Here is a 14,138-nt window from a genome sequence, read left to right as displayed (position 1 = left end):
ATAGGTGCCGGAGAGCGAGACGAAAACCTAATGGCGGGAAATAAATGGCGGCAAAGCGAGGCGGGAAATAAATGGCGGGAAAGCAAGGCGGGAACAAAATGGCAGGAAAGCTATAGGCGGGAAAATATGGCGGGAAAGCGAGGCGGGTAAGATACACCTTGCCGGAATTAAAATACAACTTCCTGAAATTAAGATACAACGTGCTGATACAACTTGCTGAAATTAAGATACAACTTGCTGAATTTAAGATTCAACAATTTTAGGATACAATAAAATAAATCTACTGAGTCCAGCGTGGATATTTTCCTTTTCCGTCACCGGCTTCTTCTGCTGCCTTGGCTACACGAGCCCTTTCTCTCTTTCTCTCCATCTCAGCTTCACGGGCCTGTTCCCGCTGTCTGTAAACCTCATCAAGAAAAGCCCTCTGCTCCACACAGTACTCTTTCCACTCTTTCTTCTGCGCTGCTTTCTCCTCTGCTTCAGCCTTCTCGCGGCGCTCTTCCAAGTCCAAACTAGCCCATGCACGGCGACCTCTTTCACAAATCTCGGTCACCGCCCAGTCCGGCATTTCTGTGTCAATCCAACGATAGTACATGCAGAGAGGAGGAGGAGACTACAATATATATATATATATATATATCAAGTAAACAATAATATCAACAACATATTCACTCTGGATAACTTGAGCATACCGGAGGCCTGAGGTACGCAGAAATAGATTCGGACGTATCAGATTCATAATTGGCGCACATGAAAAACTTCATGCCCAACCAATCTGAAAAATCCGTCACCTCCTTCACCTTGCAGAGATCACCGCACCAACATCGAACTGCTTCCACCCCCCGAGGCAAACTCGCACTCTTCATTTTCTTAGGCCTGATGCTCTGATCCGAGAAAGGCAAACTCATATTGACTGGATGATGGAGGAAGGCAGTGGTAGTGTTCTCAAGTGAGGCTGGATGATGGAGGAAGGCAGTCCAATGCCTCCTTTTATAAACTCAGATGAACAGGAAGATGGCGGGAAAACGAGGAGGAAAATGAGGCGGGAAAGTTTTGGCGGGAAATAAGAGGGTAAAAAGTTGGCGGGAAAGGTGGCGGGAAAAGAAACGGGGAAAATTTGGCGGGAAAGGTGGTGCGAAAAATTTGACGGGAATGGTGACGTGGAAATATTGGCGGCAACGGAGGAGGGAACGAAATGGCGGAAAAGATTGGGGGAATATGGTTGGGAAATGGAGCCGGCAAAATAGCTAAAGTTGAAAAAAAATCCCATGCATCTATTGGCTTAGCCAAGACCAATTAGTTCTAGCAGGGACTTAGCTAGGCCGACAAGAACTAATTGGCCTAGCCAAGGCCGATTAGTCCCTGTCATCCACCCACATGCAGGTTGATAGGCATGTCGGCCTAGCCAAGGCCGACTGGGACTAATTGGTCTTGGCTAGGCCGATTAGTCCCTATCGGCCACGCCTAAACCGAGGCACATATATTTTTGAAAAATTTGACATTCGAATATTATTTTTTTAAAAGAATAAAAAAATGCAATATTAAAAAAAATATCAGGTAAATAAGGCTTATTGGCCGGTAGTCATTCAGTCGTACTCGCGTCCGTGCGTTTTGGCAGCATGGTGATCAGCGCTTGGTTGAGGCTGCTAAAAGCCACGACTCGTCTCATAGAGCTGTTGGAAGAGGTCAACAAAATGCGTTCAACAACTTTGATGTACCAAAGCCCAGTTGGGACCTGCTACACAGTTTGACAGCAGAATCAAATCCTGAAATCTCTTGTAAGAGAGGACTTTTATATGTCACCACCTTGAACAGGCCAATTATTTGGTTCACCGGTACTCTTTTAGTTCGATCGGTTCCATATTTACCAGCATTTGCATACTTGTTCCTCCAAAGTTGTCATGGATATATTGTTATGAAGTACTACTAGCAGCTTAACAAGGTGGTCTGGTTTAGCACACTGATATTTTTTTGCTCCGTTGTTTCAGCAGGGTAACTGCTACTGTAGTACGGCTGAATGGAGTTAGCAGCTTCAACCAAATCAAAAACACCGCAAAGCTCTATTCGATGATCAACAAGGACATGGATTAACTAGGATAGGAAACACCATTAGCTTCATATGTGTCGCAGAACAACAACTGATCAAAAGAAGTTGATTAACTGCAACCAGAGAATTTTTCCAACAAGCTATAATCAACATAATGTTGCTACAACATACAACATATATGTCTTGCCGCGGTTGACAAAGGAAACCAAATCACATATGATACTAATTAGAGACGGTGGCTGGCTGCCCATGAAGGAATGGCTTATTAGAGATCCTCATCGGTGTTATCATCATCATCTTCTTTTTTTCTCATCCAATTGTCCCTGCGTCTTCACGTTGTCCGGTATCTCAGACTCAGAAGACCATAGGTGTGCTATGCTCACAACCACGCAGGGTTCTTAAGCGCGGTGACGACCGCCTTGACTTGCAGGTAGTTCTTCAGGCTGTCGATGCCCTTCTCCCTACCGATGCCGCTCATCTTGTACCCGCCGAAGGGGATCGCGGCATCGAAGATGTCAAAGCAGTTCACCCAGATCGTGCCGGCCCTGAGGGCACGCGTCAAGGTGTTGGCCGTGTCCAGGTTGTTGGTAAAAACGCCGGCGGCCAATCCGTACTGGCTTGCGTTCGCCCTCTTGATCACCTCGTTGAGGTCACTGTTGAAAACGAACAACGGTCCCAATGTTACTTGAGAGTTTTTGGTATTAAAACTGGTTGCTTGGATATTTTAGATGAAATCGACATATCAACAAGAATGTTACTGAAATACTCACTTGAACTTGAAGATTGACTGAACAGGCCCGAATATCTCCTCCTGGGCTATCTTCATGTCATCCTGAAACAACCGTATAACGAATGTTATGCATATGTGGTTTCAGATGGAACTTTTGTGCTAACATACTATCACGTGGTAAAGTCAACTAGTTAAGAAGTTCAGCTCACCTGCACATCTGAGAAAATTGTTGGCTGGATGTAGTAACCTTTGTCACCCAACTTGTCACCACCCGTCACAAGGGTGGCTCCACTGTCGACACCCGACTTAATGTAGCGCAAGATCTTCTTGAATTGCTCATCATCAATCTAGAACCCAAAGGAATTTGCAAGGTAAGGATCATCCTAATGTAGCCCTTAACTTCTTGAAGGAAATGTAGACGTTGCAACAAATTTAATTAATCTTCCTGCATAATAAAATGTGTAAAGTACCCTGGTTAGCGAACAACATGTACCTGAGGACCCTGCTCAACACCTTTCCTGAATGGATCACCAACTACACGCTTCAAAGCACGAGCCTTTGACTTCTCAACAAACTCATCATAAACACGCTCATGTACGAACGTGCGAGACCCAGCGCAGCAGCATTGCCCCTACAAGTTCACAATGGAGACGAAAGTGTTTAGAGAAAGGGACAAAAAAGAAGTGGCTGAATATACTTAATCAATTATCATGTTCATTTTGACATAAATTCCTACCTGGTTGAAAAACAGCGCAAAATGCGCAAGCTCAACAGCTTGGTCAATATCTGCATCATCCATGACGATAAAAGGAGACTTGCCTCCTAGCTCCAGTGTCACTGCCTTAAGATTGCTCCGTGCAGATAACTCAAGAATAACTTTCCCAGTATCGGTTGATCCAGTGAATGCAATCTAAATAGAGTATATGCTTATTATGAGAAAAATGAATTTCATATTTGGACCGTAGAAACATGCATACTGCGTAAGTTTTGTGGTCAGCCTCAATAACACGAAAACTATAGAATGTGTAGATTTACCTTGTCAACGTCCATGTGGCCAGCAAGAGCAGCCCCAGCGGTAGGACCAAAACCAGATATGATGTTCAGGACACCTTCGGGTAGTCCAGCCTATTTAATCATGCAAGCTCTGATCAGTTAAATCCAGTAAAACTTGCAGCACCATACAAATTCTTACTTGCAGGATAGTAAAACGTTAAAAACAATATGCTAGTACAGGCTTGGACAGAATGACGGATATATGTTGGTATCCTATTATATAATAAAGGAAGGATGAATTGCTTGTTACATTGGCAAATAACTAATTAGCAATTGAATGCACTAAAATTTGAATCATTTGGATCTTGGATAGTTTCTAGAAACAATTAAACTGTGCAGCAAAGCAACTTTTGTAAAAATGCCATAGAGCTTTCAGAGATCACTCAATACATACGGTGGGTAACGCATTTGTTATATCAGCTGTTTCAAAAGGTCCAAACTAGTCCTCACACCTTCTAATCCCAGTACTACGCAATCCAACAACCACCCACTTTGATATTCAAAAAGGTTATCAGGTAAATCAAAGCCCATTCTTGGTGATCCCTTTTGTTTTGACCTTGGTGGTCATGTTATGTTCGAACCTTGTCTTTCTCAACCATATTTAAATGAGATGAGGCAAATATACTGCCTCCGTTTCAAAAAAAATATATATCCTTCCCATAACTTTACTCTTAGAATAAAACGAAATAATTAGGTATGAATTTCCTTAGCAAAGAAAAATTATGAAATGGCCATGTCACGAACCTCATGCAACAGCTTAGAAACATAGAGGGCAGATAGAGGAGTTTGTTCAGCGGTCTTGAGAACAATAGTGTTCCCACAGGCCAAAGCAGGGCCAACTTTCCAGCCATACATCAAAAGTGGGAAGTTCCACGGGATGATCTGACCCACGACACCAATCGGCTCATGCAGCACCTGTACATGGTGCGGGCCATCAGCCGGTACGATGAGGCCATGGATCTTGTCAGTCCAGCCTGCATATTTCAGCAGAAATGGAGTACTCTTTGTTAGTCATGTATGGGGTTTAACTTCTTGGCTAGTATGTTTATCTATTACTGTCAGGATGTACGCTGCTCTCACCTGCATAGTACCGCATAAGCCGAGCAAGCATTGGCACTTCGATGTGGGCAGCTTGCTCATAGGGCTTCCCGTTGTCCCACGTCTCCAGTGCAGCAATTTCATCATTGTGTTTCTCTATCAAATCAGCAAATCGCAAAAGAATCCGGGACCTCTCCTGTTGAGGAAAATTTCCAACCGCCTATGAGCATCGCCGCACCAGAGTAAAAACTACAAAAGTAGCAGAAATGACAGCTGAGGGTGTGTACATAGGCAGTCATCTTTGGCCATGGCCCTTCATCGAATGCCTTGCGGGCCGCAACAACTGCACGGTCCACATCTTCGGCATCTCCTTCAGACACACGGGCAATCACCTCCCCGGTGCGAGGGTCCAGAGTCGGGAAAGTCTTGCCTGATTAGATGCAGATGCACATTGTGAGTTGGTTGAGCACATCAACAAGAACATCACTGATCAGAGGGAGGGAAAAAAAAGTGAGAAAACAGAAGCTGAAGCCTGTAGAGATCCAGTTTATGGGCCTAAAGTACTCAAGCTGAAGCTGAAGCCCACCGAACTGGCCCCATGGGCCGAGCCTCATTCATTAGCAGCTGAGCTGAAGTAGCCTACCAGATGCAGCATCAACGAATTTGCCGTTGATGAGGAGCTGTGTCTCGCCCACTTGGACAGAAGGCGAGATGGGTTCCTCTGCTGCTGCTGCAGTGCCGAACCTCTGAAGGAGTCCAGGCAACAATCCACGTGCCCCATCTGCAAGCAGAGAGTTAATGAACATAAGCCTCACTATAGCACTTTGCGAAAATGTATGGACAAATTATGTGATCTCCCAATAAACAACTATATTCGCCTATGATTCGATCTGATCTGGTGCCAAACAAATGCAAACTGGAGATGGTATGATGTAAGCAGATTTGGTATCAGGACGAGTAGATCAACCAGGTTTGGCGACGAGCAAAATGTCATACTTTTGCCCTTCTGTTCATAATTTTGCAAAACAAGTTTGCACTTGTCATTATCACCTGTAGTTTTACTTATTACTCCCCCTGTTTCATCATAATACAAAAGCGTTTTTTACACTACACTAGTATTAAAAAAACAAAAAATATTTCTCTTTTCCTTCCGGTAATGTATGACCAGCGAAATTACTACGGTCTCGCTGCATTTATAGTACAGGCGAATTACTCTGGGTCCTTCAAAAATGCATCACACATTTGTATCCACGGCGAAGCAGCAGCACAGATAATCAATCAGGCGAAAAATCATGACCTCGGTTTTCCACTGTTCCGATAACGACTGATAGGGAAAAAAAACAGATACCTTATCACGTCGGGAAAGATCTTATCTCCAATAGAAAAGTCCAAACCGCTGCCCAACAACTTGGCTCACCGATGATGACGGCGAACGAACCAAGCAGCACGCACACTACTTGGACGCAAGCGCAAAGGGTCCATTAGCCGAGATGGGAAAAGCAAGCAAGAAATAATTGGAGCAAAGCGAACGTCACATTTGATTCAAGAGCAAGGAGGCGCTTTTCTTCCCTGGAGATGGGGACTGCCAAATACTATCAGTAGAGGAGCAGGCCACAAGATCACTGTTTTCCTTGGGATGAACACGGAACAGTTGTTGTTAAACATGCGAAGAGCTTTCAATCAGCAGTAAACCAATAGGAGCATACTACTTCATGGGACAAACAAGGAGTGCTAATTTGACTGCTGGTGCCACGGTTAACTAAGCATGGGTGTCATTAAAGTTAAACTGGTGATACTTATGAGAAGCGATACAAAGCAGACTCGCTGAGATTCGGAATTACAGATCGTCAGCCCTGCTTGCCTGGATCTACAGAAAGCCATGAAGAACAAGAGGCGCAAACTCTGCTACCAGCACCAGATCATTGAATCGGGCACGGTACTAAATCCTGGTTGCAGTCTCCGGATACGGAGTTACTCCTAGTAACAGTAGGTGCAGCGGCTGCGGCCAGTACTACAGAGAGAGTATCGGAGGGAATGATCCTGGGGCAATCAATTAGCATACCTGCCCTGCGGAGCGCAGAGGGGACAGCGGCGGGGGAAGCTGCGGGCCTGGAGAGCAGGCAGCGGGAGACGAGCGAGGAGGCGGCCCTCCTCGTGGCGGCAGCAGCCATGATGATGATCTCGGCGGAGGCAGGAAGAATCTGTTGGTTTGCGCCGGATCAGCAATCAATTCTTCTCGTCCTCCGGGTTCAGAGGCTCAGTAGTAAATGGTAGGGCGTCCCCAGCTGCGCGGAGGGGGAAAGAGTGCTGAGGAGCAGTGATGGTGGCGGCTTGGATTTGGCTTCGGTGCTGAGGCGAAAGCGAGGGGGTTTAATAGGCTCGGATGTGGACTTTGGGAGGATAAAATAGGCCCATTTCTGGGGATTTTTTGTGGTGGGTTGGAGCAGTCCAGGGAGGAAAAAGATAATTGTGCCCAGGTGAGAATTAATGAATGGTGGATTGATTGGGCAGTTCTGGTAATTTTGTGGTTCATTTTAACTTGATGGGAGGGATACTTTTCTTTTTTCGACTGTTTATACAGGAGGGAGAGGGACTTTGTTGTCAGACTGCACGTGAAGGCTAGACTTTCAAGGTTGTGGAAAACATTACACCGTGGCGTACACATCGGAGACAAATCTGCACGCACGCTCCTCCCCGTGCCGTGCGCATCCGTAAATGGCGCGATGCCTTCACGTACGACGGACAATTCTGAAGGACGGAGCACCGGCGCGTTAACAACACGGTTTACCACAGCGTCGCCGGCCAGGGAAGATCGAATTTCACCACCGTGCGCGGCAACAGGACGGCGAGCGGGCCCCGCGTTAACAACCATTTCCAGCGAAGATAAAATCGCTAGTACTACTTGCTGACCGTCGACTCGCGTTACACGTTAGTGGTGTTTCTTTCTAGTGACTTTTTGACGTAGAAACTAAAAAAGTCTTTTTTTAAGGGGTGTTTTTTTGGAATTTGATGTAGGGATTAAAAAAAGTTTTTTTAGAGGGTGCTTGATATGTTTTAGTCCCATGACTAAAAGTAATGAGACTAAAACTTGCTAGCCTCATCCATGTTTGGATCCAAGTACTAAAAAGACTAAAATCAAGTTAATTAGCATTTATTATCCTCCAAACCCTCCAATTCAGAACTTGCATGAGGAGTTAAATGAGGAGAGAGAGGACCAATGCATATTTTAGTAGGGGTACCCCTGACTAAAATACTTTAGCCACAAGACTAGTTTTAGCCTCTCTTTAGTCAGGGGTGCTTGAAACTTTAGCCTCTTAAAAAGACTAGTTTTAGTCAGACTAGTTTTAGAGGGTGCTTGGATCCAAGAGACTAAAACTAGTCTCTTTAAGAGGCTAAAGTTCCAAGCACCCTTGACTAAAGAGAGGCTAAAACTAGTCTTGAGGCTAAAATCTTTTAGTCAGGGGTACACCTACTAAAATGTGCATTAGTCCTCTTTCTCCTCATTTAACTCATCATCAAAGTTCTAGATTGAAGGGTTTGGAGGATAATAAATGATCATTAACTTGATTTTAGTCTCTTTAGTATTTGGATCCAAGCATCGGTGAGGTTAGCAAGTTTTAGTCTCATTACTTTTAGTCATGGAACTAAAACGTATCCAAGCACCCTTTTAGTCTCTTGGATCCAAGCACCCTCTTAGTCCCATGTGAAATGAACGGGAGGGACTTTTAGGGACTAAAAGAGGATATTTGGGACTAAAGGAAGAAGTCTCTATGGGAGGGATTTTTTGGGATTTTTTTGGCACTTTTTCCAACAGTGTCCCTACTTTTAGCATGTCATTTAATATCTTCTAGTATATTATTATGGATAACATGGTCTTTTTGCATATCATTTAGTGGCCTCTAGTCCATTTTTAGTCCTTGAAAAAACAAATAGGGACTAAAGACTTTTTAATTGAGACTAAAAAAATCCTAAGACTTTTAAAAAAACAGGGCCCTCGACGTTCCAGTCGGTACCAGCCATGCCCCCGAAATGTTGGCAGAAACAAAAAGGACGTGTGGCCCGAACCATCCTGCGGCCATCAATGGGGCTGCAAAAGGCAGCCCAATTTCTCTGGCTGTTCTTGGCCCGGTTAGGTAGGTCAGGCAACATGGCGGGGTGCACCACGTAACAGGAGGCGCCGGCACGGACGCATTGCATGCGTGCTGCGTTCATGCCACTGCCGTCTGCCGCGCTGCCGATCGTATCCGTGTGTATGGTTTCAGTTGTGTTCTCACTCTTGTGCAGCCATGTATGACCTCAACAGTGGTGCGGCCGCAGCCACGCAGAGGAACATACATATTATAAGGCTGCATCATTGAGCATCCATCTCTCGTTGGCGAGAACGCAGAGGGGGCGAAAAGAGGTGTGTGAAAAGTCCATATCATTATGATAGGTCTTTGGCATACTCTCAAAAAAAAAGCTCATATCATGGTTGCGGGTCAAGGAAGGATTACCATCATAACTGGAGAGTAGAGAGTTTTATTTCTTTATTTATTTATTTTGCAAATAGGAGAGTAGAGAGCATTGCCGTCTCGATCACGAACGCTTGACAATGGCAGGTCTGAACTGAACATCCTGTCCACATGCAGCTACAGGACAGGAGATAAACCTCACATGGCCGATGCAAACAAGCGGCACCAGAGCAGGAATGTGCACGCTCCTCCCCGTGCCCTGCGCATCCGTAAAGTGCCGATGCCATCACGTACCCAGGGGCGGTGCTAGCTATTTGGCAAGGTTTGGCTGCTGCCACACCTAATATTTTCTGCAAATACATCTTAATATGCATACTAGTATATGTACAACTTCGAACCGGTAAGATTCAAGCGTGTTAGGCCTGATTGTTGATCAAGTGTTGGACTGGTCTATGCTTGTGAGTTGGGACTTGACTGTACAGACGAATTAAAACACAGATATATGATCCAACCGGCCAACTGGCAATTGCAAGTTTAAAAACCCTAGAAAGTCAAAACCCTCGTGAATCTATAATTTTGCATGGAGATGCAGTCAGCGAGTAGTGTCCGTCTGCTTGTGAGTTGGGCGAGAAAATGAGGGCGGGTACAAATGAGATGTACATGGAAGGCGCCGAAGAAGAAAAGAGGAAGTGCATAATGAAATATAATTTAGAATGTTTTAGGTTGTATTTGCTGAACACAAAATAATATATGTAAAATAATATATGAACGCTCTTATATTTTTTTACGGAGAAAGTATTTAGTAAGTTTTTGCATAGCTGTATACTTGTATTATACTATAATTTTTGCCTTTATAAACCCCGCCACACCTTAATATTATTCCTGCCTTCGCCACTGCACGTACCACCCTACAATTCTGAACGACGGAGCACCGGCGCGTCCACAGGACGATTTACCACAGCGTGGTCGCCCACGGAAGATCGAATTTCGCCACCTTCCGGGAGAAGTGCGCCGAACGAGACAGCGAGCGGGCCCCGCGTTAACAACCATAGCGGAAGAAGAAGATACAAATCGCTACCACTTTCTTCGTCTTAAATTACTTGTCATAAAAATGAATATAAATGAATGTATTTAAAATTAAAACATATTTAGATTCGTACAAAGTATTTTTGAACCAAGAAAGTACTATCTACTAGCTAGATTGATCGTCTTGCTGACGTTATGCTTCCGACGTTCCAGCAATGGCCCTGAAATGTTGGCAGAAACAACAAGGACGTGTGGCCCGAGCCATCCTGCAAGACTGTTCAAATTTCCTTGCTCTTCTTGGCCGGTTAGGTAGGTCACGCAACCTGGCAGGGTGCATGTAAATGTAACAGGAGGCGCCGGCACGGACGCATGCATGCACATGCACGCATGCTGCGTTCATAAGCACTGCTGCGCTGCCGATCGTGTCCGTCTGTATTGGATCAGCCGGAGAAAAGCAATCCGGCCCAGCCGTCCAAGTTGTAGGCTGCTAGTTGGCGCAGATACCATGAGAGCGAGATCTGAACAAACCAATTCCCAAGATCCAAACCAATAAAAGCAAGTACAAGAGCATCTCTAACAGTTCGTATGTTTAATCGTTGGTATAAGAGCATGGTTAATAATACAGTCAACAATCAGTTGTAAGGAGTTGTCATGTCATACAAAGTTAACCTAATAGCCGGCATATATAATAGTAAGTTTTATATGTGTACTATTTTAGTAGAAGTTGGTCCACCATACAATCTCACAAAGTGTCTTGAATCTCGTACTGCAGCTGGTTACTCACTAAGAGCCCGTTTATCTTCTCTCTCCTTCAACTAAGTAAGGATATAATATTCTAATCCTTATAGCCTGCTTATGTCACCTTATTGTACTTGCTTTAAGTGTCCACATCAACAACCAATAACACATCATACAAGCTCTTCAATAGAGTGTATGTTAATCGTATGAAAAATAACTAAGTGGGTCCATTAAATATTGAATAAATAACCATGCTTGTCTCGGAGCTTGTGCGTGAACCGTTGCTTCAAGTTCATACGATTTCATTCTCTCTCTTCTTTTATTATGCGTCATGTCATCAAAATCATCTATGTGGCAATTTTACCAACGATGATCATACGATCATTGGACATGCCCCAATAGAGCTGAGTCAGCTGACTATAAGGAATAAACTAATATATTTTTGTTTAGTTAGAGGAAAGAGAAGAGGAGAGAGAAGGTAAACGGGCTCTTAGTTAAAAGTCAGCTCTAGCACGTGCTCCTAGACATTTTGTGAATATGAAAGATGGGTCATATAATAAAAAAAGTAGTACATCTTTGCAATGAACTATTGTACATGTTGGCTATAAGATGGGTTATAGATGACATGACAATGGCTTATAGCCAGCAGCTGGCTCTACTATTGTACTTGCTTTAATCAGGCGATGCTTGGCTGTCACAGCGTGGCCCTCTTATTTTTTTTACTTCCAATCCAATTGTACAAAACATTGATGCGGTGGATCGATTTGCAAGATCCTTCGTCCTCGTTGTATTGCTGATTATTCTACCGGGCAGACCTTTCGTGAGCACGCATTAACAATAGAACGGAATCGTGTAGTCACATGGGCGATCTCCATCTCTCTCTCGAGGGGCTACGGGAACTGCATGTTGACCTCCACGGCTCCAGGCATGCACGCATGTTACTTGTCCGTTGTTTAACTAGGTGCGTGAACCGCAGGCGCAATATGGTTTGGGGGAGTGGCACGTACGTTTATTCCAAGGGTTGGACCGTGGGGCGTATGCAAGACTACCGGAAGCAATCTGATGACCACAAAGGGAATAAACAAAAACATTTGTCAGGCGCCGGCGGGCAGGAAAAAGGCAAAAATAAGTGATCAAGATTCAAGATCATTATGCATGATGCAGTTAGCTAGTACTAGTTGAATGCCATTACGTTGCTACGATGACACAATTATATATATGTTAACATCTAGGATATCAAGTCAATACCAAATCATCACCTTGATTTTGAATACCGGACACGATGTCATGCATACATATTTCCCAGGTATATCAAACCAATATCAAATCATCACCTTAGTTTTGATTACCACACCATGACATGCATACATATTTTTCAAGGATATCAAGCCAATATGAAATCATCACCTTAGTTTTGATTACCAGACACCATGCCATGCATACATATTTTCCAAGGATATCAAGCCAATATCAAATCATCACCATAGTTTTGAATACCAGACACCGTGTCATGCATACATATTCCAACTCGACTCAAGTAATTACCCATATAAAACAGACACCGAATCTCTTCTCGAGAATAATATGTGCCTTGGTTTTTATGATAAACAATAATGGTTATGTTCAGGCCCGGCCCTGAGGGGGGACGGGAGGGGCGGCCGCCTCGGGCCCCCAAAATCGAGGGGCCCCCAACTGGTCCTGTGCTGCTAGGTCAATATGTCCGCAAAGGCCGAAGTCGTCGTAGTAATAGCCCATTGGCGCAACAGCAGCCGAGGCGTACGCGACACAGAGATGATGAGATCGCTCTATTTCGGTTAACACAACGGATTGCTTCCCGCAAACCATGGGATTCGCCTGCGCCGCCGTATAGATGCTGCACTTTGATCCATGAGACAAGTTCGTCGGATCCAAGAGGCGATGCAGCTCTTCCGCGTTGATCAATTAGTACGCAGCGAGACCCCTCCTTCTGTCCTAATTCGTCCACGCCAACCCATCCTGATGGTCTGATTTCTCCTACCCTTGATCTAATTCATTATCTATTGCCCATGTATGGTCGCTATGAGATGAAGATGGAGATAAACCTAATATCAGCCTGCCTAACATCTTGCTTATATGACTTGTGAACATATATTGACTATGAAGTTTCAGGGACGGCACATGTAAAGCAGCAGCAAAACCAAATAAAGGATGCAACAGTATTTTTATTCTTCTTCTGAATTTGATTCAAGAAGGTTACAACTTGATGTTGGGTAGATGGACATCTGGCTGACTTCTGAAGGACTTGTAAGTTATCATTGGATCTTTTCACACAAATTTGAGGTTCTCTCGTCGAACAAATGTGATTTATAAACCATCAAATCTTGACAGTTTTATGGTCTGCCTAGCGCACATCACCAATCTCCGTCTAAAACCAGTGTTATATGATTTAGATATAAATACTTAGAATACATCTAGTGTGCTTTAGCAAAACCATTTTAGTATTTGTATTAAGGGGCCTCCAATTGAACTTTCGCCCCGGACCCGCGAAATCTCAGGACCGGCCCTGGTTATGTTAGCATAAAGCAGATCCACACATGGAGTTACAAGAGAGTAAAATGATACATGTAGTAGCTACTTGTGAGCGAAGAGAAATTTAACTCTTTTTTACCTCTTTGTATTTTGCTATTGTACTCCTTGACTATATAGGTTTGCCCTTGCTCCTTTGGATTCCAGCCATAACTTACCCTTTTGTTCACTAAAATGTAAAAATTAGCTGAGATCATCCATACAACTCTAGTAACTATTACGAAAAGAATACACTACATATATAGAACTAAATTATTCTCCGACAGTGTCGGACCAATAATTGCATGAGAGATTTTATATCTCTTCAAATAGTTTGTGCCACCCACAATTTTCATTGACCATAGAGAAAATAGATGCAAAAGCGCCAGCCTTTTTTCCTCCTCCATCCAGCACTGAGATGACAAAGTAGACACTATAAACTGCCGGAAGCATCAACTACTTTGATCTGAAATTTTGACTACCCATGTTAAAGAAATGGATTTATGAGCTT

At 44.0% G+C, this 14,138-nt stretch overlaps 1 protein-coding gene across 1 annotated transcript; it reads right to left on the bottom strand.

Annotated features, from left to right (window-relative positions):
* Positions 1 to 2,139: 2,139 nt before the first annotated feature.
* Positions 2,140 to 7,223, bottom strand: LOC123413388 (aldehyde dehydrogenase family 2 member B7, mitochondrial-like). The gene is made up of 11 exons (XM_045106318.1): positions 6,931 to 7,223; positions 5,512 to 5,649; positions 5,156 to 5,298; positions 4,911 to 5,064; positions 4,575 to 4,804; positions 3,813 to 3,902; positions 3,514 to 3,687; positions 3,271 to 3,408; positions 2,987 to 3,124; positions 2,818 to 2,879; positions 2,140 to 2,700 (listed from the first exon to the last, which is right to left on the bottom strand). The coding sequence occupies exons 1-11, from the start codon at positions 7,037 to 7,039 to the stop codon at positions 2,427 to 2,429; spliced, it is 1,650 nt and encodes a 549-aa protein (XP_044962253.1). The 5' UTR covers positions 7,040 to 7,223; the 3' UTR covers positions 2,140 to 2,426.
* Between the last annotated feature and the right edge of the window lie 6,915 nt (positions 7,224 to 14,138).

The sequence above is a fragment of the Hordeum vulgare genome, chromosome 7H (assembly GCF_904849725.1).
Source record: "Hordeum vulgare subsp. vulgare chromosome 7H, MorexV3_pseudomolecules_assembly, whole genome shotgun sequence".
NCBI classification, from domain to species: domain Eukaryota; kingdom Viridiplantae; phylum Streptophyta; class Magnoliopsida; order Poales; family Poaceae; genus Hordeum; species Hordeum vulgare.
The sequence above is the reverse complement of the archived record's forward strand: the minus strand, read 5'-3'. Positions and strand labels throughout refer to the sequence as shown.